The 25,496-nt window shown below is 39.9% G+C and overlaps 1 protein-coding gene across 1 annotated transcript; it reads left to right on the plus strand.

Annotated features, from left to right (window-relative positions):
• On the plus strand, window positions 1-23,427 carry lrrc1 (leucine rich repeat containing 1). The gene is made up of 14 exons (XM_003440994.5): window positions 1-628; window positions 9,596-9,713; window positions 10,707-10,785; window positions 11,972-12,061; window positions 14,596-14,652; window positions 14,745-14,808; window positions 15,287-15,361; window positions 15,553-15,697; window positions 16,686-16,804; window positions 17,878-17,961; window positions 19,575-19,690; window positions 20,194-20,360; window positions 21,396-21,538; window positions 22,006-23,427. Exons 1-14 carry the CDS (start codon window positions 470-472, stop codon window positions 22,162-22,164), a joined length of 1,575 nt encoding a protein of 524 aa, XP_003441042.1. The 5' UTR covers window positions 1-469; the 3' UTR covers window positions 22,165-23,427.
• The last annotated feature ends 2,069 nt before the right edge of the window (window positions 23,428-25,496 follow it).

Here is a 25,496-nt window from a genome sequence, read left to right on the forward strand (position 1 = left end):
TGACGTAGGATTGGAATGAGGGAGTGAATTTTCCGGGTCAGAAACAGGACGGGAGAGGAAATTAACTCCAGGACGAGACGAAAAAAACCCCCCACACGAGAATGCCGCCCTCCTTTACACTGAGATGTAGCCCGTGTGTTTAACGCTTAAGAGGGGGCTTTAAAAAAGGCGGACGTTGGACGAGGAACCGAGTGGAGAGAAAAAACAGGTGTCTGCAAACTACAAAGTGAGCCTACGACGGGGACTAGAGCACCCATGTTACTCGCGACCTGCGGAACGTTAGCTCGGTAACGTTACAGCGGCTGACTTACAGCGGGAGTTTCGGTGTTTACTTGCCTGCGAGTTTCGCCTCGCTTGTGTTTGTCGGTGGCTGTCCCGCCATAGCAATCTGTTGCATCTTCCACCACCTCCTCCTCCCCGCTGCTTGTTTTATCGCACGGGTACGAGATTTATTTCCACCTCCCCCGTGATGTTTAACTGTATACCCTTGTGGCGGTGCAACCGTCATGTCGAGACGATCGATAAACGCCACTGCTCCCTGCTCTATGTGCCCGATGAGATTTTTCGCTACGGACGGAGTTTGGAGGAGCTGTTGCTGGATGCCAATCAACTCCGAGACTTGCCCAAGGTAAGGAGAAAGCAGCTTCCGCTCGCTTAAATTAAATGGCAGGTAACTGAGCTGATCTGGCACCCCGCGAGAGAGTGTCTAGGTGGGATCTGGGCACGAAAATTACACAAGATCAGTAAAGTGAGACACTGTAAGGGCGGAAATTTCCCCCGAAGATACACCTTTGTACCTCAGGGTAGCTAGAAGTATGATTCACAATCTTAAAATTTAAGCTCTCAGATATTCATCGCACACTATATAGCACTGATACTACTATCTGAACTGCTGAACCTGTTTGGGCAGGTTATGAGGTTATGATGACCTTTTGTGTTTGTGCTTTTTCCTTACATATAGTATCTTTCTGCATGACAGAGAGCCATAAATGCAGATGATGTAACTTATGTATATTTCCCCCTGGGAGGTTAGAGTTAAACAGCACTGCTGCTCCAGGCTGATATGTATCCATGGTATGGATGTCAGATTTTAATTAAGAGAAATGCAGTCATCATTTATGTGGATGTGGTTGCCAAGCAGGAAGAGGCATTCACTGCTTTAAATGAAACAGCTGTTTTTGCTCTTCTCTAATGCAAATGCTGAATGGCCTTGGATATATGTTGGCAAAAGAAGCAACCTGTCTGCCGATAAAAGCATTGAAACCTCTATAAAAATTCCAGCAAGGAGATCATAATTTTCCGTCTGTGGCAATAAGGTAGCTTGTAATAAAACCAGGAATAGACAAAAGTTAAATGATAGGACGATCAACACTGGGTATTGTACTATGACTACTAGTCTAGAGACACTGCATGTGCGATGAATTGTTTTAGGGCTATCTGATAGCACAACTTGGCAGCACAAACTAAACTGACTAACATAAACAGGTACTTTGACATTAAAAACAACAATCTTTGCTGTGGATTGGTCATGATCATAGCTGATGCTGCATCTGCTGCTAATACAAATTTGAAAACATTAGCCCTACCACAAACTTGATATCACAATTTTCCCGAGACCAAGGTGATGCTGTCAGATTGCTTGTCCAAAAAAAGGAAGCAGAATTAAGAAATAATCACGCTGACACCACACATCCACAAAGTTTTACTAATATGTATGTGAATGTAATCACTCAAGTGAGTCACTAATGGATTGTCTAGAAAAGTTCTGTAAAGCCAAACTGCTTTTTCCCCATGACTAAAGTACTGGTCCTTCATCCTTTAAGAGCAACCATGTATTTTGATTGCAGGCTTCTCAGTGTGACTTACAGCCTTGGTGAAGTTGGGATACACAATCCCAGTCTGCTTACATGTGACCTTAGAGATCTGGATTACTACTCAGAGGATTTACGTGTTTTTTCCCAAGCGCATGAATGGGTCATGTAGACCTTTTTGGCTGAAGATACCTTGCCTGACATTCGTATTCTCTTTAGCAGAAAAGTTGGTTTTTAGAAGGTGCCCTTGGTTCAGCTCTGAATACATTTTAAGGTGGAGAAATTGTTACCCGTTCATGCTGTAACCTAGGAGTAGTAATTCATTTGGGTTTACAGCTGTTCCTGACAAGCGAGAAACCTTCCTGAAGTCACGGTGGGTCAGATGGAAAGCTTTGGTTCTGGAGGGCAGTTTTCTGCTCAACCTTTCTTCCTTGTGTCAAAAAGCTGAGATTTAGCTATTTTAAAGCTGATGAACGTTATCTAAACAGGATGTACAGTGACTTGGTGTGCAGTTTTCAGAGAGCCATGCAGGAAAGAAAAGACCACAGAAAGAATATTTTTGGGTCTGGCATGAGCATAGAAACGTGATGGAACAGAGATAATGTGAGCAACCTCCCATGGCTGAGCCACACTGCTTACTTTGTCCATCGAAGAAAAGCACAGGAACAGGTATTCTGTCTGAAAACAAAGACTGCATTATGTGTTTTGTTGTTGCTTCACTAGAGCAATTGTGTGTTCTAGCATTTTCTAATGAAGTCATAATGAATCAATGACCTGAATTGTAAAGTACAGACTGATAAAGCCCCAAACAAATGCACAAAAAAGAGAAAGGAAAAAAAATCCCCAACACTTGACAGACTGGATATTTGCACCAGACAAGATGCAGTTAGCAGGTGTAATCACACTGTGACAGTGGACACAGAACTGTGTGACATTTAAGCTATTTCTACACTTAGTTCACAAATATTTTAAGCATGTTTAGGGGATGGAGGGGTTGCATCATTTGCGTGGTGACAAGTGAAAGTGTTGTCATCAGTGCTTGCCGAGAGAACCCAAGAAACGTTCGACTGGGCAAACTGTTGTATCCGTCCAGTTCAGTGCGCACCGCGCAATCTCATCACATTTGCCTCGGAGGTGGCTAACTGATCGCACTGAAGCCTCCCCAACGTTATCATTGTATTGACAATGGCATTACAGAGCCTTGACAGTAACGTATTTCAAGTCGCTTTTACACAGCAGGCGGATAAAAACATGCATGAGGCAGTTTTAATAGCAAGATAAAACGGCAAAGGTGTGTTTTTACTGTGACAAGATGGGGCAAGTTGAGCAGATGGTTTCATAGTTTTACCAAGACAGATCAGCTGACCAAGTCAAGGAACCTGAAGCGTGGGTTTGTGTGAGTAGGGTTAATAGTTAGGCCCTGCTTCTCCTTTTGTTGGTTTAATTGTTTTATGTGTTATTTGTTACCCAGGTACACGACTAAGTTTGCAAACTGTAACTCATGACTGTCTGTTTATTCAAAGTTCCCTTTGAGCAGCTGGCCCTTAAAGTACACACATCAGGCTGGCTGGTAAACAGCGTTCAAACGAACAAACTGCCTGCAGAGACAGAATAGGAATGCAAGACTAGGTGGCTGTTGAAATGCACTTGCTTGTTCACCCAGTTTAAAAATGAATGCAGTTTCCAGCATACTGAGCTTCACTGAAACTGTAAGACACAAACGTAGCGGTGACTCTGTTAAAGGTCTTTGAATGTTTTGTTTCTTTACCTGTGTTAGCGTCAGTTTGTAATATCAGACACAACACAGAAACTATCAAGCCAAATGTAAAAAAACGAACAACATTTAGTTGAGTAGAAACTATGATGACAGTTGTTGATATGAAAAGCTAAGAGCGGCCGATCTGGCCTTTACTAGGAAATTTGCAAAAACTGTTTTGCAGTTTAACAAGAAAGTTGAGGACAATGTCGCCCTGATGGGTAGCTGAAAATTAACCTGCGAGGACACGTCCAGGAGAAGTCAGTATACTTGATGATTTTCAGGCTACTGTTAAAGCAGAATAAATGAAAGCAGACGGATTAATCAACAAGTCAGTCAACTTTTAGTCCACTGAAAATTGGTTCTTGTTTTTGATCACTGTGAATCTGTCACAGTAGCATGGTTCATATGTTTTTTTTTTGTTTTTTTTTTTATTACACACATGACATTTTGTTTATTGTAAATAATCTGCAGATTGAGTGACAAAGTGAAAATAGGCACTAGTTTTTGGCCTCGGCAACCTTTTTGGAGATCTGGTGTGCATTCGTTCAGAAAATACAGACACGGTGACTGTGGTGATGGAAGGAAGAAGCAATATCCGGTCTGAGACAGGAAGCTGCGGGGTTTATGACCCAAGTTAAGTGGTAAAGAAAGTGGTGCTCTGAGTATCCTGTGATCTACAGGAAGAACTGTCATAAAGGTAGCGCAGTTGTTGGCTGTCTGACATGTGGTTGAGACGGTTTTAACTCTCGCCTATGCTGCGATATATAATACTATAGCCTACACTGCAGTGAATTAGACTCCACAACACATTTGACACTCATGTCTTTCACTTAAGCTTCTGTGCTTATAGGATTGTGCCTGGCAGTCAGTTTTGCTAAGTGTGTCAACATGTAATAGTTAAGTTAGTTTAATGGAGTCTGTCGTTTGTATGGACTAGACTAAAATAAACAAAGGTATTGTAAAGCAATTGTGTGATTATGTTTCCTGATTGCAGTCGTTTTACCACAAAATCCCTTCAGACTGCTGCTTATGTTCTAACTAGCGCTGCTGAAGGTGAACCTGAGGATTCAAACGTCTGCTCGGACTGCATGAGAATGGTTAATGTTTTCTTGACTTGCCCTGTTTTGGTTTTTTGCGTTTCATACATGGGTGATTGTTTGGGGCGGGGCTCTGAAAACCAACAGGAAGAACAGGTTTGCTGTCAGGGTTTCAGTTAATACAGGACTCTGTCACAGTTAAAACAGAAGGTGGTAACAACACTGGTACCGGCTTTGCATTGCTCCCTTTTAACTCTGATTGTCTTTATTGTTAAAAGGATTTCAATGAAACCGTCTCCTTTTTGTCCTTAGCTGTTTCGAATCCTTGACACTGAACCTGTATGTCCTTCCCGTGTCGATTGTTGTGTCATAAAAGTTACACAGGAGGAAGTCGGATAGAGGAAAAACACACGCTATAATCGAGTTTAAAAAACAAATTTTCCATATGTGTTAAACTTTTAGTTAGTTTCCTGGTTGGAAACATGACAAATCTCCAGGTGTCCGCTTGTAATAGGGATACTGACTTAGCAGAAAAAAAACTGCACCCACACAAATGTGTTTTTTAGTGAGAGTGAAAAGAAGGCGTTTAGGATGCAAAAGATCAGCCATATATTGGACATCAGCTCTGTTTGTTTGTTGAAAAGACAGATTGAGAGGTGTTTAAATGTCCTTAAGAGCTTGGAATAACATGTGCATTTTGCAACAGGGTGGAGTTGACTTTTGGACTCGTGGGTTTTATTTATTGTGCACGGATTATTACAGTGTGATCTGTATCTGGATTTGCTCTGTGGATAATGAGCAACACATTTACACCTCACTGACAGTAACTCAGATCGGATCTGCTGTTGATTTGGCAGCTCAATAACATTATCATTGTTTTTGGTGCTGCCTATGGTTACAGCTTTTTATATTGCTTATCCACATAGATAGCATCTGTAGTCTTTATACAGTTTAAAGGTGGTAGTGTTTAACTTTGAGGAAGTGGCAAAATTTATTAAGTATTAGTCAGAAATCATTAAAGCTGGACAGGTAAGTTTTTACTTGGTAATAATTAGCTGCATGCATTGTTTGTGTTCTAGGCAAACAAAGGGGAACAACTTTCTAGTTTCCTCTAAACTGTAAAGACAAATATTTTCCCATAGCCTGCAGGGTTTTTCTTCAAATAAGAGAATTGTTCCCCTAAAAAATGTTTTGTCAATGAAATAAGTATCCAACAAGTTTGTAGTAAGCAGCTGCAGTATGAATTCATGTTGTTTTCAGTGGATTACAATTGTGAGACATTTTTACATTGGGTTCACTGTATTTGAACTTAAATGTGTTTGGAACAAACTGGACATGCAGCTTAAAAGACAATAAGTGGTTGGTTGATTTAAATGATATGTATAAAGTGAATGAACCGTCCTGGCCTCTTGGCACACCTTGTAACTCACAAAGCCCAGAGGGGGAGATCAAGAGTTATTCAGTTCATGCCAAAACATTAAGAGAACCTGAAGTAGTATTGTTGGCAGTCTGCTGCCCCCCCTCACACACACATTCAAGGCTCTGCCTGTTCTTGTTATGGCTGTCAAGTATGTGCCTGTCATAATTGATTTTTGCATTGTAAAGAAGTGTGCTGTCTGGATCTTTCTTTCTTTTTTGCCCTCATGTCGAATATCATAGTCTGAAGGGCACAGAAAGGATCAGAGGGGCCTGTGGTGAACGTAGCCTGTCAGTTATTTCTATTTTGCTTTAACACTTCTAACATAATCGGTGTTTTTATAGTTGTTTACTTTATTTCTTTTGTAAATTCATATTTTTTTTGGAGTTTTTATTTTCATTCAGTTTAGGACCAGCTAATTGATTCGTTTCAGTATACGTTGTAGTCTTTTGAATCATTTATTTGAATGGAGGGTATTTGTTAGGGGTGAGTTGATATTACAGTGAAAACAGGCTTACAGTCACACAGACATCCCAAGTTTCAATAAACGTCTGCACCAAAGCAGACCTGCACCAGAAAGCAAGGTTAACAAACCCTGAGTCTGACCCTGAACTCTGATTTTATGACTTTTGAGCTCAGAAAATTAGGCTCTGCTTTTAGTATGATCACCCTAAGTTAAACATGTGGAGGGGAACTTTGTACAATGGAGCTCAAAGATTCATTGTTTTCAGGTAAATGAACATCAGAGCCTTCATATTACTCCTATGAAACTGTAAATGTGACTGCATGTCAGTGGGGATGGTAACATTTATATTTAAAAAACAAGAAAAAGAGTTGCATAATTTATTATGTTCCATTATTAATATAGATAAAGCTGTAATTCCGGCTGAATTTTATATTAAATTTTTAATTTAAAAAAAATAGAACTTTTCACCCCCGTGTTTTTTGGTGCAGCACCCTTTTTGCTGCTAATTTCACCTAATGACAGCTAGCAACCACTTACACATTTTCCTTAGTGACCGGAGTTTGCCAGGGGTAGGCTGACTGGTCTCTAGGCTTGCGTAACCAGGATTGCGTTACATCATCTTCAACAAAATTCCTACTATGACAGGAATTTGTCCAACATTGTGACAGATCACAGCATGAAAAATGACTCCTTATCAGTGTTTGCGTCTGAAGTTTCATATAGGTTTGTGTTATCTGCACAGCGATTAACACATAGCAATGGACAGTAAAAGGTTCAGCACAGAGGAAATGACTCACAGCCTGCTTACTGTACACAAGCACAGCGTTATGAAAAGGCAACCTATAGATTTTGTGCCAACCTCATAATAAATCTACAATGCCCAGTGATCACCATCACTATCCTGTCCTAGAAAACTAACATCTAACTGGGATTTCAGTGTTTGCAAAGATGTACATTTCTTAATTAATGAGCTCTGATATGAGTTTACAAATCGATTTTATGAATGTGTTTGTACATCACTTTGCATTTAATCATTAGTTATCATTAATCTCTGGCTCTCTGCAGTGAGTCTTTTGTGCTGTCTTCCTCTCCTCATCCCCAACTGATCATGGCAGGTGGCTGCCCCTCCCTGAGCCTAGGTGGTCGGTTGAATGCTGGGGTTTTCTCTGTATTATTGTAGCATCTTTACCATACAGTATTAAGCGCACTGAGGGGACTATTGTTGTGATTTGGCACTATATAAATAAAACTGAACTGAACTGATTTGAATGAGGAAATAAGAACAGTGGGTCAGAAAACTGCATTGGGAGGATTTCAAAGAGTTGTAGTTGTAATTTAAGTTAATGCTCTTTCTGGAAAGCCTACAATTCTCTAAACCTGCTCTCTGGAGCAGACCTCAGTCAGGTTGTGTTGACAAATATTACTAAAGTCACTAAAACATAGGCCACTTACCCTTTAATTTATTTTAATTTGATTATTTTTTGTTACTTTTTCTGTGCCAGGGAATGTTGCTACTATGTAACAAATTTCTAACTTTGAAACAATTATTTTTCATTAAGTTGGAATAAAATAATAGTGTAAAACATTTTTTTGCAGTAGCAAGTTTACGGAAGAGTCATAAAAGGCAGCACATGCTTTTCATTGTGTTTGAGTTCTCCCTCTTTACAAGACTTTTTCTGAGTGGTTGCTAGTAGGTGTTTTGCTATGCTCAAGTCTCTTGTCATGCGCTGCTTGCTTTTCAAACACCTCAGCTTAAGTAGACACATGACAGACAATAAGCAGACATTTTGATGTGTCATCCTAGAGGAAACACAGGTGTTAATACCATTAACCCTGGCTCTGTTCTATGTCCCAGTAAGCCCAGACAGTGAACCACCATAATAACAACCCCAAGTTCCAGAAGCCAAAGCAGCTAAATTTGTTCAGCTTTCTTCATTTTATTATTTACACCTGTAACTGTAAACTTACCAGCTGCGACACAACCCTGGCAAAGGTCTGTAAAGTTGTTTGTGGTCAGAGAGCCGTATATTTGTCATGACAGTCTTGTTATGTCATAATATTATGACATATATTATTTCAAGACACAGAAAAGTACTTGATGTTAAGCGTGGGGAGACAGGGATAGTGGCTTTTGTGTGTGTGTTTCTGCAGTACAAAGTCAAACCTGGGAAAGATCAGAATAACAGATTTTAAAGGATTTAACAATTACCTCTTAAATATAAAACCTTCAGTTGAGTATGAGGAAAGATGTAGGTTATGTGCAGGGGTGGACATAAGTGGTCTGCAGGTGCACATTCGCTGTCAAAATAAAAGACGCGCACCAGATAAGAAGTTGCAACGCGCGTTTGCGTACATAAGGAGGACAGACATTTGTTTATCTTAAAGATGTCCAAGAAGCAAGCTCCTTTAAGCAATTACTTTGGTTTTCCTCCACCTCCAAAGAAATGTCAGAAGGAGTCCGAACCGCAAAAGAAGCGCGTATTCTCGGAAAAGTGGTTGCAGGAGGTGAGCTGGCTTCAAACAAATGATGAACGCACAGAGATTTGGTGCAGAATATGCCGTGAAAATCCCACTCTAGCGGACAAAAACACTGCCTTTTATATGTACGCAAACGCGCGCTGCAACTTCTTATCTGGTGCGCGTCTTTTATTTTGACAGCGAATGCGCACCTGCGGACCACTTATGTGCACCCCTGGTTATGTGCCTCCCTATGCTCTCTCTTTTTGCTTCTCTTTCTCTCTACCCTCAACTTTTAACTAGTGTTGGCAGATGGCCGCCCCTCCCCGAGGGTGGTTCTGTTGCAGGTTTCTTCCTGTTAAAAGGAAGTTTTTCCTTTCCACTGTCGCCAAAGTGCTTGGTCATAGGGACCATATTATTTTTGTGGTTTTCTCTGTTGTATTATTAAAAGGTCCACCTTGCAATATAAAGTGCATTGATGCGACTGTTGATGTTATTTGGCACTGTATCAATAAATAAATAAAATTGAATTGAATTTATACAAAAATGAAACTTTAACCAGGTTTTGTAATTTGAAGAGAGTGGTTAAAATGTTAAATATCTTGAAGCATATTAATAAATATGTTTTTTTTCTCTTCCATCTTTCAGCAATTTTTCCAGCTGGTGAAACTTAGAAAACTTGGCCTGAGTGACAATGAGATCCAGATAATTCCAGCTGAAATAGCCAACTTTATGCAGCTGGTAGAACTGGATGTCTCTCGAAATGGTAAGCAGAGTAAACACTGGTATATCACATGGCTAAACCACAAAATAACAACACAAGTAAACATGTTCGAAGGCATTTCATTTGTCACTGCTAGAACAGGTTTTTACACAGAAGAACTCAGAAAAAGAGTTACACTCAGATATTTATTTCCCTTTTCTAAAATTAAAGCAACAAACAAGTTTAAAGATAAATAGACGTATTCTTTTTGATATACTGGTGAGTTTTTGTAACAGAGCAACCCTTCTCAGCTGTAGCTGTATGTCATGCACTGCTTGCTTTTCAAAAACCTCAGCTTAAGTAGACACATGACAAACAATAAGCAGACATTTTGATGTGTCATACTAGAGAAAACACAGGTGTTAATACCATTAACGTTGGCTCTGTTCTATGTCCCAGTAAGCCCAGACAGTGAACCACCATAATAACAACCCCAGGTTCCAGAAGCCGAAGCAGCTAAATTTGTTCAGCTTTCTTCATTTTATTATTTACACCTGTATAAACTGTAAACTTACCAGCTGCGACACAACCGTGGCAAAGGTCTGTAAAGTTGTTTGTGATGGGAGAGCCGTATATTTGTCATGACAGCCTTTTATGTCATAAAATATTTCAAGCCACAGAAAAGTACTTGATGTTAAGCGTGGGGAGACAGGGATAGTGGCTTTTGTGTGTTTCTGCAGTACAAAATCAAACCTGTGAAAGATCAGAATAACAGATTTTAAAGGATTTAACAATTACCTCTTAAGTTGAGAGATGGCTTAAACAGACACTGTTCAGGCCTTGAATCAATTGTTTGAAACAGTGATACATTCTGATTTGGAATAAGTACTCAATAGTAGAGCTACTGGACAGTGAAACAGCTTTGTTCTACATAAAAACACTTGTTATTTCACTTGTACTTTTCATTTTGCTGCTTTTTTTAAAAAGTTAGTACATTTTAAGACCCAACTGGAGTCAGTGAGCAGCGTTATAATCAACATATTTTCTCTTGTTCAGATATTTTGGGCATTCCAGACAGCATTTCACACTGCAAAGCCCTCCAAGTGGCCGATTTCAGCGGAAATCCATTAACAAAGTAAGAATTTGACATACTTTAAAAAACATTACCTGTGATTATTTTTAATACTTTTATAATAATCTGCATTCAAGGCTTTTCAAACTGTGCATTTCATATCTGTTCATTTTTATATGAAATTACATATATATAATTTCATTTTCTGCATTGTGTGGTGTTAACCTCTCTGCTGTTAGTAACAGTAGTAATATTTATATACCTGGCAGATTGCATATTTCCCATACTCTGCTTTTCCATGTGTGGGTGTGATCATGTCTAATTTGCACCTCAGCAGGGGCACAAAGCCACACAAGTTTAGGAAGTAATAGTGACACTTTGGTGTTCAATACTTTAAAAGCACACACACACACACACACACACACACACACACACACACACACACACAGAACACTACTTTTCCAGAGTAGTAACCTAATTTCCCACTCTTCACTCTACATCAGCCCTATTTTAACAGGTTAATAGTAACACTGCAGGGATGACTGGACTGTGGACTGTGGCTTTACAGGAATGTGACATCATTTGTTTATCAGTCATAAATTCAATGGAGCAATAAAGCCCTAACTGTTGGATGCATTATCTATATATATGTATGTTCTGTGATATGATTGAAACTAAAGGCCCTGACAGCATTTTATTAAATTATTTGTGATGTAATTTGAGCCTAATGGTTGGTTTCTGATTGAAAGTCAGTTGTAGGAATTATATTAGGGTATTTTAATTTACATGTGGCTCTTTAAGCAAGGTAGTGTCTGTGGGTTCATATATCAGCAGAGGTGGATGGTCTGTAGTTTACTGGTGAAAGCTTCTGAAGTGCACAAAAATGGATTTTAAAGTCAAAACCTGACAAGAGTAAGCAGACCAGTTTTCCATTTGTCAGTGGTCTGTGTGATGCATTTTTGGGATATTCATACACATAATAAAACCTAAACCGGTTGCATATGGTCTTTTGTTTAATATAAAAAGATCCAAACTGTGGGCAAAGATGATAAGCAGCAAGCACAGATAATTACAGCAAGGGCATCCGATCAAAGTCCCTTTTTCTGTCCAGTTGTACATTGCTGTTGTATTATTAATCTGGTCTCATCAATGCTAAAGAATACTGACTGAAAGATTGGAATGTCTGGATGAAGTTATACTGTGTGAATTCTCATGGATTCACTTTGTGACTTGTTGTTTGTTCATCCAGGTTACCTGAAAGCTTCACGGAGCTGCGGAATCTAACCTGCCTTTCCATCAATGACATTTCATTGCAATTGCTTCCAGGAAACATTGGAAAGTAAGTGATTCAGCACAAGTATATAAAGTAAAAGTTAAAGTATGTATATTTTAACATGAAATCTGAAGTGTGTCTAATGGTAACATACAGTGTTAAGGATGAACCCGAATCTTTCTAAGCCTACTAAGGGTTTGTTCTGGAGAGTTTCGATGCACTGGTAGACTGATGTTTATCCAGTTTAAGGGTGACTTGTGTCTGATAATATCTCACCTGCCTCCCTTTGCATTTTCAAGTCACATACCTTGCTTTAGTCTTTGCGATCTCGCCAGAAAGGAATTTGATAATTACTGTAACAAAAGGCACATATTTCTGTTGATTTAATGGCACCTTCAATTATGTGGTTTGTCTGTTACTCTGCTCAAACAAAGCACTTAGCATAAGCAACAACATTTTTACTTTAAAACACAGAAAGCTCCAAAGTATTCCTTTAGGGTGCCACTTCTCTGCGTGATAACTTTGTCTAGTGGCAAATTGTCGAGGTTGAACACGGTGAGTCCTCCTACACAGCCAATTAACACACAGTATGTTCCTTCTGGAAAGCATTTCAAAATCTGTGATACTCCCAGGTCATTATTCTACCTCCCACTATTCAAAGGTTACACAGTAAACGCCGTTAGAAACATACAAGCAGGTTTCAGTTTTACTATCTCTGCTTGCCGTCATTTCTTCTTCACAATCTCCTCCATCTCATCGTATCTCACAGGCGAACATACCAACCACATTACTCCTTACCAACTCATCAGTTAGCGTCTTTTCCCTGACTTCATTGTCTTTGTTCATAAAAGGTAAAAATGCTTGTTTGGAGATGGCATATAATCCAGAGTAGTTAAAGGCACTCCTGCCAGCATTCTCAGTCCCGTGGGGTCCCTTTTTAAGCGTTGAGATCAGTTCTAATTGAATTTAATAACAAAGCTATTTGCTTTCAGGTCAGAGTGCCACAGGAGATATTTTAGTAGAGGTTTGGTATTTTAAGGTAAACTGAATTGGAGGCCTGACAGGGATACGATTATTCCAGATGTGTGAAGCTGTTTGACTGTTTTTCTCAAGAACGGTTCTCTGCCAGGTTTTCGTTTTGCGTTTCATTCTGGGTCTCAAAAAAAAGACAAGAAAAAAGAACCTTCTGTGGAAGGATTACTGTTTGATTACAGAAAGTCTTTGCTAATTCTTTTGGCCTCAGGCCAGGACCGTAGTGTTTGAAATGATGTTGAGAAAATTCCAGGTGGCGCTGTGGTATCTTAATGCAATTACTTATTCCTTTAAGATAAAGAAGATGAATACTCATATGGTGATGGATCATAGATGGTCGTGGGCCAAAGCCTGCTAGGAGGGAGGAGTTTCCATTCCCCTAACCTAACCCTTGAGGATATAGGGGAGGTCATCAGATGTCATCTTTTCAGCCTTTAGAAGCGTAATACATTTGATTTTTTAATTTCCAGTGTTTGTGATCTGCCTACTTGCAAGCCACTATAATCTTCAGACTCTTCTCAAAAAAGTCTCTTTTCATATTGTTCACGTTTTTCACTATGATATGAGACATATATGTATATGGCTGATTTTTATTAGTTTGATTGCACAAACTCTCAGGATTGCCTCTCCCCCCTCTTTCTGCCTCATGGTACGGCATGTTCTGCACATATGTCCCATATTTTATCTCGCTTAACACAATGGCTTAAGGCCTGCTCTCTGTCAAAAGGAGAAGGTAATGAAAACCATAGCGCAGCTGGAACAGGATGCCTTGGGTTTTTAGAAGTAGATAAGATAAATGTCCAAGGGGTTACACAGCAGCAGCGGTTTATCTTGTGAGATGGGAGTGTTTGCTGACGTGAAATGGCACGCACAGAAATCAGAGAGTTGAGCAGTAAGGCGGCGTGTTTCAAACCGAATCTCAGACACAGTGTGCTGGAACTGGGAAGATTTTCTTTTGTCTTTTTAATATCTGGTTTTAGTGATCTGCTGCGGTGGAAGCAAGGTTAATGAAAACTAGCAGCAGTGTTGGAGCTTTGCATAAATTAATTTATTTGCTGCCGCGTCTGTAGTTTTCCGCAGTGAAATTGTTAACATGCAAGGAGTGCCGGCTTGGCGTTTCAATCAAGGGTGTGCTGTAAAAGGCGTTGTCTCCCTGGTCCATCACTAATAACACACAAAGTCTAACCTATTTAGAGTTACTTCTCGTAAACAACATAGACTTTGTACTGTTCTAGACGGCTACTGTTATAAAAATCCTGTATCAGTTAGGTGCATGTATAGCACGAAGGCATACATGAATGGCCAGAAGACAACCCTGAGATGTCTCTGTTTTTTGCTCTTCATTTAAAGTATGCAGACGTTGTTTATCCTGCTGCAATTTTACAGCCTCGATAAGATGGACACGCCTCCAAACGACTTCCTGTTTTCAGATGTCTGATTGCAAAAAGACTGTCTATGGCCATATTTAGATGTCATTTAAACTCATTGTTTTAAAAACACTCAGTAACATGTAACATAAACATGATGAGTAACATGTAATCATCTTTCTTTTTTACCTGTCATTGCAGCCTCTCCAATTTGGTATCACTAGAACTCAGAGAAAATGTATTGACATTCCTACCAGAGTGAGTACTCATTGCTTTATGTGGATATGCATGTGTTCCTAACCATTTTACCATTTTTTTTTTTTAACTTGTCTTGCACGTGTCATCCACAGGTCATTATCACAGCTTCATAAACTTGAAGAACTCGACCTAGGCAACAATGAACTCTACTCTTTGGTGAGGTTTTTTTTTTAACTCAGAAGAATGCCACAAACACAACTTTTCTCTTTGCCTTGTTCTTGTCATGTCCAAGTAGATTAGCATCCCTCGAGAACAGCTTTTACCTCTTATCGTGCAGCTGGGAGGATTGCCATCTGTTTTCAGCTTTGGTTTTAAGTTGTAATCTTATGTGAGAGGTTTAACTCTGATGGTGAATGAGGTACTGGCAGATCATGCAAGGATAAGCTGCCAAGAATTGTCTAACGGAGATAGTGTTTAGAAATTTGAATTGACTCTTTGCTATTTTGCCAAAAGGCAGCACAACAGGTGCAGTCATATTAAAGCAAGCAGCATTGTATTGGAGGGAAACTCATGTTCAGTTGAAAGCAAATAACTGAGATGGCTTTTTCTGCTTTGTCCCTTTTTTTGTCTCTTTCTCTTTTATATTTTCCTGGCTCGCACTCTTATGGTTCCTGCATTTCTTCCTCCCACGTAGCCTCAGTCAATAGGCCACCTTGTCAGCTTGAAGGACTTGTGGCTGGATGGAAACCACTTGACAGAAATACCTGCAGTAAGCTAATCATGCATTTCATGTCTATGTTTTATAGTCTGTTCCAGACTTACTGCTAATCATAAAACCACTGTCATTTGCATACTGTTACATATATAAAGTTTTGAAAAAGACTGTCTCTGTTCCTACTCCTTGATCAGGTTTGGCGTTGTATTATTTTAACATACACACGTTTTTGCTGTGAACCTTAGGAACTGGGCAACATCAAAAGCCTGCTGTGTCTGGATGTGTCAGAAAACAAACTGGAGAAACTTCCAGAGGAGATGGGAGGCCTGGTGTCACTCACTGACCTGCTAGTATCCCAGAACAACATTGATTCTCTACCAGAAAGCATTGGTATGCATATGAATTTGTCAGCTCTTTTAGTAGCATGATTGTAATAAATCTGAAACATAATATGTGGTTTACAAATGTTCTTGGGTCTTTTATGTTTTTAAATGTATAATAATAAAAAACAATTAGTCATGACTTATGATCTACCAGAGGTGCGTTAAAGCGAGCAGAGAAATAATCTTTGCCTCTTGTCGTATTCTTGGTGTGTTTGAGATGTTTCTGACCTTAAACCTTTTGGGCAGTAGGTGTGTCACCCACAGCCAATAACAACTGTAGGTCTAACTCTAACCCTGTCTGTTTGACAAGGGTGGGGCTGAGCTACACACACGCAGAGCAGGATGAAGGGTGACTGTTGTCCGCATTTATACCAGTTGCCCTAGAGCAGCGGTCCCCAATCCCCGGGCTGGTCCTTGAGTCGTTTGGAACAAGGCCACGAGAGTTGATGCTCAGATGTGAAATTCATGGTTTTCAGGATTTTTATCGTTAACTCGGTTTCCCTGGGTCTTTTCCCATGTTGTAGTTTTGTATCTTATTTTGAAAGAAATATTTACACGTTACCATAGCGACCAGATAGCATTAAGGGGCAGAGAGGAGGATGTTACTCTCAATGTTGTTGGCGCATTTCAGGAGGACGGTGCTAATAAAGTTACACAATTACACAGTACATTCACCTTTATTATTATATTTACAAAATACCACAGTTTTTGTCTTGGTTGTATCATTTTATTTTGTTGTATTTATCCGCGACACCTTAAAGGCCGGTCCGTGAAAATATTGTCTGACATTAAACCGGTCCGTGGTGCAAAAAAGGTTAGGGACGGCTGGATTAGAACATGACTACCATGAAGATACAGATAAATATGCAAACATCAGATCCCCAAGATTGATGTTGATATAAATGCCTCAGTTGACTGTCTTTCAATGCTTACAGGGTTTATAATGTTAAATGTATATCATGTTCAACATATGTATATATTTTCTTTCTCCGCAGGAAAACTACGAAAACTTTCTATACTGAAAGTTGATCAGAATCAACTGGCGTATCTTCCAGAGAGCATTGGCAACTGTGAAAGTCTTTCTGAACTCGTGCTCACAGAGAACCAGCTACAGGTTTGTTGGGGGTCTTTTTCAACTTCATGCAGCCTCTTTAAAAACAGATTAATGAGCTCATGGTCAAATGGAAAAACGGCTACAGCCAAGGCTATTGTGCAAATGTTTAAACTAAGCCTCAAGTATTTACCAATAAATATGCACTCAGTGGCCACTTCATTAGGTACACCTTGCTAGTACCAGAACTGTCTTAATTCTTCGTGGTATAGATTCAACAAGGTACTGGAAACGTGCCACAGAGATTTTGGTCCATATTGACACGATGGCATCACGTAGTTGCTGCTGAATTTTCAGCTGCATGTCCATAATGAGACTCTCCCGTTCCACCACATCCTAAAGATGCTGTATTGGATTAAGATGTGGAGACTGCGAAAGCCATTTGTCATCAGCCTGAACTTGTGCTTGTGCTGACAGCCTTAGTTTGCTGTTCTTAGCTGTATGGAGCGGCACCTGGTGTGGTCTTCTGCTGCTGTAGTTCATCTGCTTTGAGGTTCAACCTCAGATGCACTTCTGCATACCTCGGTTGTAACGAGTGGTCATTTGAGTTTGTGTTGCCTTCTTAACAGCTTGAAGCAGTCTGACCATTCTCTGTAATACATAGACATTAGTATGTGGGAAAATCCCAATGGATCTGCAGCATGCCACCTTCAAAATCACTGAAATGATCTTTCTTCCTTATTCTGATTATTATGCCTGAATGCATAAGCCAGATTTAAGATATTTTTTTCTTTGAGGACGTGCAGGAGATCGACAAAATGATTACAGTTAGGTTTCTCAGGATGCACACACTGACACACAGTGGTAGCAAACAGTGAAACAGAAAGCATTGTACACATCACCACCGATAAGTCGGCCTGTTTTTATGTTGTTGTTTTGTGTGTAAATGACATGACAACATGGGCAACACAGTGCATGAAAGCACTACATGGATGATTTGATTGACTTTATTGACCTTGTTTTATGGATAAATTGATAAGTTGCTTAGTAATGAGAGAAATAAATATTTCTATTTAAGATAAAACCGAGCAGACGCTGATGTTTCCTCTAATTTTTGTTTTGGTTTATAATTACAGAGCTTGCCGAGGAGTATTGGAAAGTTAAAGCGACTGTTTCACCTGAACTGTGACAGAAACCAGCTACTGTCTTTACCCAAGGAGGTAAGCTTCTTATATGCCACCTGACAATGCTGGTGTTTTAAGAGCAGGCTGGCAAACTGCTTATTCAAGTTTATAGCCGCACTGAAGCATTTCCTTTCCTTGCTAGTAAATGACACAGATATGAATCTCTTGCGCCTTTGCTGTTACTGGTTTTGTCACTTGTTTGCACAGGTTAGAGTGGAAATTGAAACCGAATCTGTTTTATACACACTGATGTAATGTGGTTATGCCAGACTGCCCTTATTGTAATATGATGCTTTTCTGCAACTGTTATGAGGGGTATAAAGCTCAAACCGAGGTTCATTCACATTTGACTTGACAATGCTCTTGCTTGTGGTGCTCTCTCATTTCATTTTTACTGCTCGGCCCCCCGGTTTGTTCAGCTTCAGCTCTGTCTCAGTGTGTCCTTTGTGTTTGCATGCGACATTCTTCTCTAACCTCTTGTCTGCGTAAGTGAAGGCTCGCTCGGTTTAAAGCTTCATCTGAAAGGCTTCTTGAAATGTTGGACAATGCCCCTGTGTCTAAATGATGCAAAGCCTGCAGTGTTCGGGGAAAAATAACAGTAGGCACACTTGGCCTAGATAATGAATCCATGGTATCACTGTTTTGCATTGCATGACATGTCTAACAGTGACAGTGTTACTGTGGCGTGTGTATTGATTTGAGCTTTGCTTAGCTACTTGATCACTGGCTAGGGCTGGACAATTAATCAGATTTTATTTTCAATTAGGATGTTGGCTTTCGTCGAATACAAACACAAGGTGATCGATAATTATTGTGTCACATTGTGTTTCGTCGTCATGCTCTTGTTTTGCACTGGATTTCACCCTGAAGGCACTCACTCCCCACCAATCTGCTGCGTGTTTAGCAAAAATAATTAGTTCATACTTTTATTGGTTTTCTTTTTTTTTTTTTTTTAAGTCTATTTTTTTGTGTGTGTGAATAGCTCCACCATTGGCCCAGTTGTATTAACTTTATTGACTCTATTAATTGATTATTAGATGCATAACCCTTTCTCCTGGATCTGCTTGGATGGAAACCAGCACATTTAGCCCTTATTCTCCAGCAAGGACAGTGCCTTGGTTGTTTTTGCTTATTCTTGCTCACACATATGCAAATAGCTCAGTGAATTTGAACGTTTCTATACTATTCTTGCATGTAATTGCTTTTAGCACCTGTAATATTTACTTTACCCTGCACCTTTTAGCCCGATTCGTCTAATCTGTACTGGTTAGACTGACCTAACAAGTGTCTGTGCTGATAAATATATTGCAGCTGGAGTTCAGCCGGCGCATTGTTTTCACTGGCTACCAGGCCTAATTGTTCCTAATTTTAGGCCACTCTGCCACATCTTATTGACATGTAATTGTTCTTCCATCAAGATCACTAAACCGGGGACAAAGTTTCCAAATGCTGGCAACAGATCTATCCTGCTTTTTATTGCTGTGTCATTGTTGAAAAACATCAGATGTGCATTTAGACTGGATTGATAAAGATATTAAGATAGACTTGTATTGGCAGTTGTGTGTGCGTGTGTTTACTTATGATTAACCATTTTAACTTTGAAGTGCCGGCAGCCTAATCACGTTGTTGTTGTGTCTCCTGTTACTAAGATTGGCGGCTGCAGTAGTCTGAATGTCTTCTGCGTACGAGAGAACAGGCTGACGAGGATACCGTCAGAGCTGTCGCAAGCCACAGAGCTGCACGTGCTCGACGTGTCGGGGAACCGGTACGTTCACTCATCTCGAGCTGGCAAAGTCGGATTGTCAGTTTATTCCATCTCGATTACAAAACCCCCAAAAAACACTTCATAATAAGTAGCAAAAACATGGTTTTTATGATACTGTTTTATAAATAAATACTTTGTTTCGGCCTGGTAATCCCTGAAGATCATCCTGATATTTTGACCATGTTATTCAGTTAGTCAGAGGTTGTTTGGACTTTTCTTTCCCTGCCTGTACCTGTATAGCTCCAAGCTTTGTCTAGAACAAAAGCTGCAGATATCTGCAGCTTGAGTCACACAAAGACGCGTTCACCTCTGCGTCTGGAGAGTGTTTCCCCTCCTCCACATAAATAAAACAACTGCCATGTACCTCATCCAAATGTGACACCTTTACTAATTCACACTGTGCCCACAGCAGTGTGTATGTTTTGGAAATAATAAGCAGGAGGTATATGGGAGGTGGGGGGGGTGTTGTGTGGGCAGTGATTTATTTCCTGTTTGTTTTTCAGGCTCACCCACCTACCGCTTTCTCTGACGACGCTACAGCTGAAGGCCTTATGGCTGTCAGAAAACCAGTCGCAGCCGCTCCTCACCTTTCAGACTGATCAGGACCCTAAGTCAGGCGAGAAGGTGCTTACCTGCGTGCTGCTCCCTCAACAGCCAAGTGATGACAAAGGTAATGTTATTCATCGAGTATAAGCCTGAGATAATTATGGAGGTTTGAGTGATTGTTTAACTGTACAGAAAAGCATTTTTCTCACTGGTTGATTGAAATCACTCTGCTTCTTTGCATGTGAGCACTTTGTGTGAATAAACATAGAGGTGGATCAGCGTCTCCATGCTCTTAAAGTGATGGGCTTCGTCCAGAGTGAAATAACTTTGTGCTCGCTCTGAGACATTTTTAGTAATGTTCATCATTAAGTCTTGTACCGTCTCCTGCAGTTTTCGTGACATTATCACATGATCTGCTCGGAGGAGCACAGTGTGTTCTGCACCCTCTGATCCCTTCCTGCAGTATCTGTCGATTATAAGGTCCTGTAAGGGATCACAGCGCCTATAACAGATCAGGCCCTCTCTTGTCCCTTGAGACCCTCCTTCAATATGTTTTTCAGAAATGTTGTGGATTGGACAGCTAAAGAGGCTTAAAAGCGCCTGGGTTGCTGCCATTAAAAGCTCACAAACTGGGTACAGAGATGCCGCTGACGGCTGGCTCTATCGCTGCCTGATACAGCAGTTTATTGTAATTTTTTCTTTTTTTCTGTCCCGTCATTGACAGATTTTCACACAGATTTGTAAATATTTGTGATATATGCTTGCTGATCACTTTATTTTTCATGTTATTTTCTGCCAGCAAAAATAATTAGCAAATTCATCCGTTAATTTTGAGAAGTGCTGCATTTCTCCTGTCAGAGAAATGCAGCTATAAAGCTGGCGGAAGTCGGGGAAGTGAGGCTGAGGTTGGGGGCAGGGAAGATTGTGTTGCTGTAAGCCTGTGACTAAGCTCGGATTTGAAATGGTGATCTGACAGTTTCAGGCTCTCTCATTAGCACTGGACAGCTTTTATTTCTTGTGTTTGCAGATTGCAGAAGTAATCGTAACCATACTGATTTTGATCTGTTGAGATGTTTGCTTTCAGCTTGTACTAACATTTTTATGTGTATGTGAATTCCAGTAATATTAAATATGTTGTTTGTTTTAAAAACAACCCCAGGCTCTGATAATCTTGCCCGCTGCGGAGGTATGGAGAGCTTGGTGAATGACATTGCTAACGAAACATGGGACAACAACGCCGTGAACAGGACCAGCGTCATTCACTTCGTAGATGGAGATGATGACGACGATGACGACGATGCGGTGAGTCCATAGGCTGTATATAAAAGATGGATGCAATCTTAGAACTCCCATTTTAAAGCAAGATTTGAACATTTGAGCACAATTTAATTATTTAGCAAGCTTTACCAAGTAGCAAGCTTGGTTAGCTTAGTTTCCATAGATTTTAATGGGTGTATGTCCTCATCTGTATTAAATATGCCATGAATAAGGTTATGGGGATTGCCTCAAGTGGCTTTTTCAGGAACTCTGATCGTTTTATATCCACAGCCTTGGGGTAGGACAGTCATGCTAAAGTGCTACAAATTACTGGAAATACTAATAATATTTTCTGGGATATTATTTTGACACATCATGAATGCTAGGCACGTGCATCGACCATCACAGTGTGCTGTCATGTAAACATTGTTCATCAGCTCTCTCCAATGCAGGGCAATTTAAGGAGATTTTAAAAAGCATCCCACTAATTAGATTCTGTTTCATCTACACAGGGAACACTACTTCGGCGGGCCACTCCTCACCCCGACCAGCTGAAAAGTATGAAGAGAGCAGCAGAGAACCTCCGCAACGACATGAACGCCGCCAAAGGCCTGGACTCCAACAAAAATGAGGTCAATAACGCTGCGGACAGCGTGACCACGTCTGTGTGACCTTTACCTCAGAAATGTCTTTTACCTCCTGTGTCTCGCCGTGTTGTCCTGCACAACCCAGTTGCCCCTTTTCTCTTTTACCTACAAACCCTGGTGTGGCCTACCCCTCCTGTGATTAAACCCTAGGGCGCCTGTAACCTTACTCTATCTCCAGTCCTGTGTAAATCCCACTCAGTCTACCAGGGCTGCTGTGCCTTCCTTTTTAAAAAAATCATTGTCCACAGAAATTTTCTGCACAGAGAGACTCCTTTTAAAAGACATTTTAGAGATTTATTACTTTTTTAAACGGCTCTTTTTAAGAATATAATTTAGGTAGTTGCACTATTATAAGTCTTTATTAATGTGGTCAAACCTTTTAAATGTATTATTATATATATGTTCTATATATTTTTTAAAACACTGGGTGAATACTTCTTTTTACCTTTTGGGCAAACAAACCAGGATTTATTTTTTCTTTGGACCTACTGATTAAGGATTATTGTACATACTCTTGTGAATATTGATACTTTTATACTTTTTGGCAGCTCAGATGTAAATAAAATGTATAGCAAATTTCTTAATCATTTGCGATTTTAAAACTTTTTTTCCCTTTTTCAAACTTGGTACATTTGTCTTTCTTTGTTTTTCTTGGTTTAAATCAAAGCAATGAACAAAACACAGTCACTAATGTCTTATTCAACCAATATAACTGTGATCGGATGAGTGGATGGCCTTGGATCCTCGTATTAATCTATGAAACATCTAGACCCATAATTTTGGAAATAAATAGATTAATTTAGTTTGGATTTAAGTACCGCACATTAAATTTGAATTACGCATCTGCAATGTAACTATGCAGAAGTAATAATGCTATCTTATTATAATATGTGCTGTGCTTCACTGCTTTGCAATCTTTTTCAAATAGATGTCAAAAACAGATGTATTTTTCTTTGTCTTTAACAAAGAGTACTGTCGAGAATAATCATTGGAAGTTTGAGGTTTGTACCACAGTGTCGGCATTCTTTACAAATGTAGTCGATAAAGTTCCTTTTCAATACACTTCAGCTTTGCTCAAATCCTGTTCTTGAGATGGTACACGATCAGTTGTATCATTTTGTTTTTAAACTGAAAAAAGTGGACCAGGGAAATTGGTTCAAATGTTGGTTTTAATGTTTTTAGCTGTTTTCTGATCAAACTGCACAAAACAGATCTCAAATAGGTGGTGAGCCTGGGGATTTGGATGACTTTTTAACCACTGATCAATAAAATGAGTGCAACACTAAACGATATGTTTGTTTTTCCTTTAATTTCATTAGTCACCCTGTATAATTCAGATTAAAATTTAATATTTTTTTTTTTTTTTTTTAGATCCCACCAAATGTATTTCAATTTATCTCCCTGTCCAAAAATAATATATTTTCAAAGTAAGCTTAGAGTGGACCCGTCTCATTTTGAATTAAAACCTTTCTTGACCCTTTCACGCTTGTTCTGTCTGTTCGGAAGTGCATGATATTTCTGTAATGCTCTGCAGGCATGACTTGTTTATCCTGCATGTACTGCATGTTGTTCTAGTGCTGGCATGCTTCCACTTCAATGCGAATATATGTTTTAAAACATTTAAGGGAATACTGAATCATCATGTAACACAAAGTCGGGTAAACTTGGGGGGATATCAGCCTGTCTAGTTTATAGACTAGTCTAAGATTTATAAACTACTTTGAATCCATTTCATACTTTGGTTCAAATGAAAGTGACATCAGGTGACCTGGAGAGGCAACAAGAAGATAACCCCCATTAGGTAATGTTTTTTTTTGTAGGTGGTGGCCACAGATCATTGCTGTCCTTATGCCCACTGGACTGATGTTTCTTCAGTTTTGCTTTCTGTGAATGTCCTCACCATGACGGGTAGCGTGAGATGGTACCTGCAGCAGAGTCAGGTTGCACAGATAGACCAGCTTCTCCAGGATGGCATATATGTTGTTACAAGAAGGTTTAGTGTGGCACAATCTCAACACTGTGGAAGAGGCAACAGAAGCTATATACAAGAACACCTGGACAGGGGCCATGGAAGGGATCAACCCAGCAGCAGGACCAGTATCTACTCCTTTATGTGAGGGGGAACAAGAAGAGGACTGCCACAGACCTTGTTTAACAGTGTGCCTCCTGTTGTCTCCTCCACACTGAGACTGAGTGGGAGACACAGCAAATGTGACAGCAGATATGGATGCGCCGTGGATGGAAAAAAATGATCTCTTCAGGTTCCACAGGTCCTTGTACAGTGACAAGGACACCAGAAAAAAAGCACAACTAGAGAAAAATCAGTCAGGAGGGATAAAGAGTGTCTCTGGTGTCCCTCAAGGATCAGTGCTGGGACCACCACTATTTACAATTTCTCTCCATCCTCTCTGAAATGACTTTCATCATTTTGGTGTACAGTTTCATTTTTATATTGATGACTCTTTTTCTACAAAACCAAGAACCTCTCTTTTCTCCTCCTATTCTCATCTCCATTACCACAATCAGCCCAAACTCAGTGACAAAATGCAAGTTGTTCTTATTAGCTAGAAGGTCTCACTTTACAAAATTACGCCCTTTTGTTGTCTCTATAGATGGATGTCAGGTTCACAGTGTCAAAGGTCTTGGAATCATCTTGGACAATACTCTTTCCTCTACTGCCCACATCAGTAAGGCCTAATTCCACCTATGTAACATTTCTAGACTACGCCCTTTTCTCTCTGAACACAGCACACTAGTCCTGGTTCATGTGCTGGTCACCTCTTGTTTGGATTATTGCATTGCATTTCTCTCTGGTCTCCCAAAAAAACCCCTCCTTAATCCATTTCAAGTGGTACATAACACAGCATGAGTCATCACCCGCACCAACTCTATTATACCTATTCATATCCAGCTTTACTGACTCCCCATTCCTCAGTGTATCCAATACAACATTTCGCTTCTTACTTTTCTTCTCTTTTTCAAGGCACTTGGCACCCCCGTATCTTTCAGACCTCATTATTCCTCACATCCCTTCCAGCAGCCTCAGCTGCTCTTCTGACTGCTGCTCACTTTAGGCACCACGGGTGCCTTTAACTGTGCTGCACCTTGACTTTGCAGCTGATTACCACTTCACCTTCATCAGCTAGACTCTATGACGCAATTCAAATCGGAATGCAAAAACTATAGCCATCTTGTTTTATATGTTTTAAGTTCATATTATTTCCTTGCTTTAAGTCTCTTTCAAGGTTGTTCATGTTGTTAATTTTTGGTTGTAAGGTGACCTTGAGTGCTTTGAACAGAACCAACAAATAAGATGTATACATATTGTTATTAGGGGATGAGCAATAGTCTGTTAC

Source organism: Oreochromis niloticus, linkage group LG13 (assembly GCF_001858045.2).
Source record: "Oreochromis niloticus isolate F11D_XX linkage group LG13, O_niloticus_UMD_NMBU, whole genome shotgun sequence".
Lineage (NCBI taxonomy): Eukaryota > Metazoa > Chordata > Actinopteri > Cichliformes > Cichlidae > Oreochromis > Oreochromis niloticus.

Bases quoted from the DNA above. Each gene is read 5' to 3' on its own strand.
- lrrc1 (XM_003440994.5), top strand. From the start codon at position 470: ATGTTTAACTGTATACCCTTGTGGCGGTGCAACCGTCATGTCGAGACG. The intron at 15,362-15,552 runs GTAAGCTAATCA...TGTGAACCTTAG, and splicing joins ACTTGACAGAAATACCTGCA to GAACTGGGCAACATCAAAAG. The intron at 16,805-17,877 runs GTTTGTTGGGGG...TTATAATTACAG, and splicing joins TCACAGAGAACCAGCTACAG to AGCTTGCCGAGGAGTATTGG.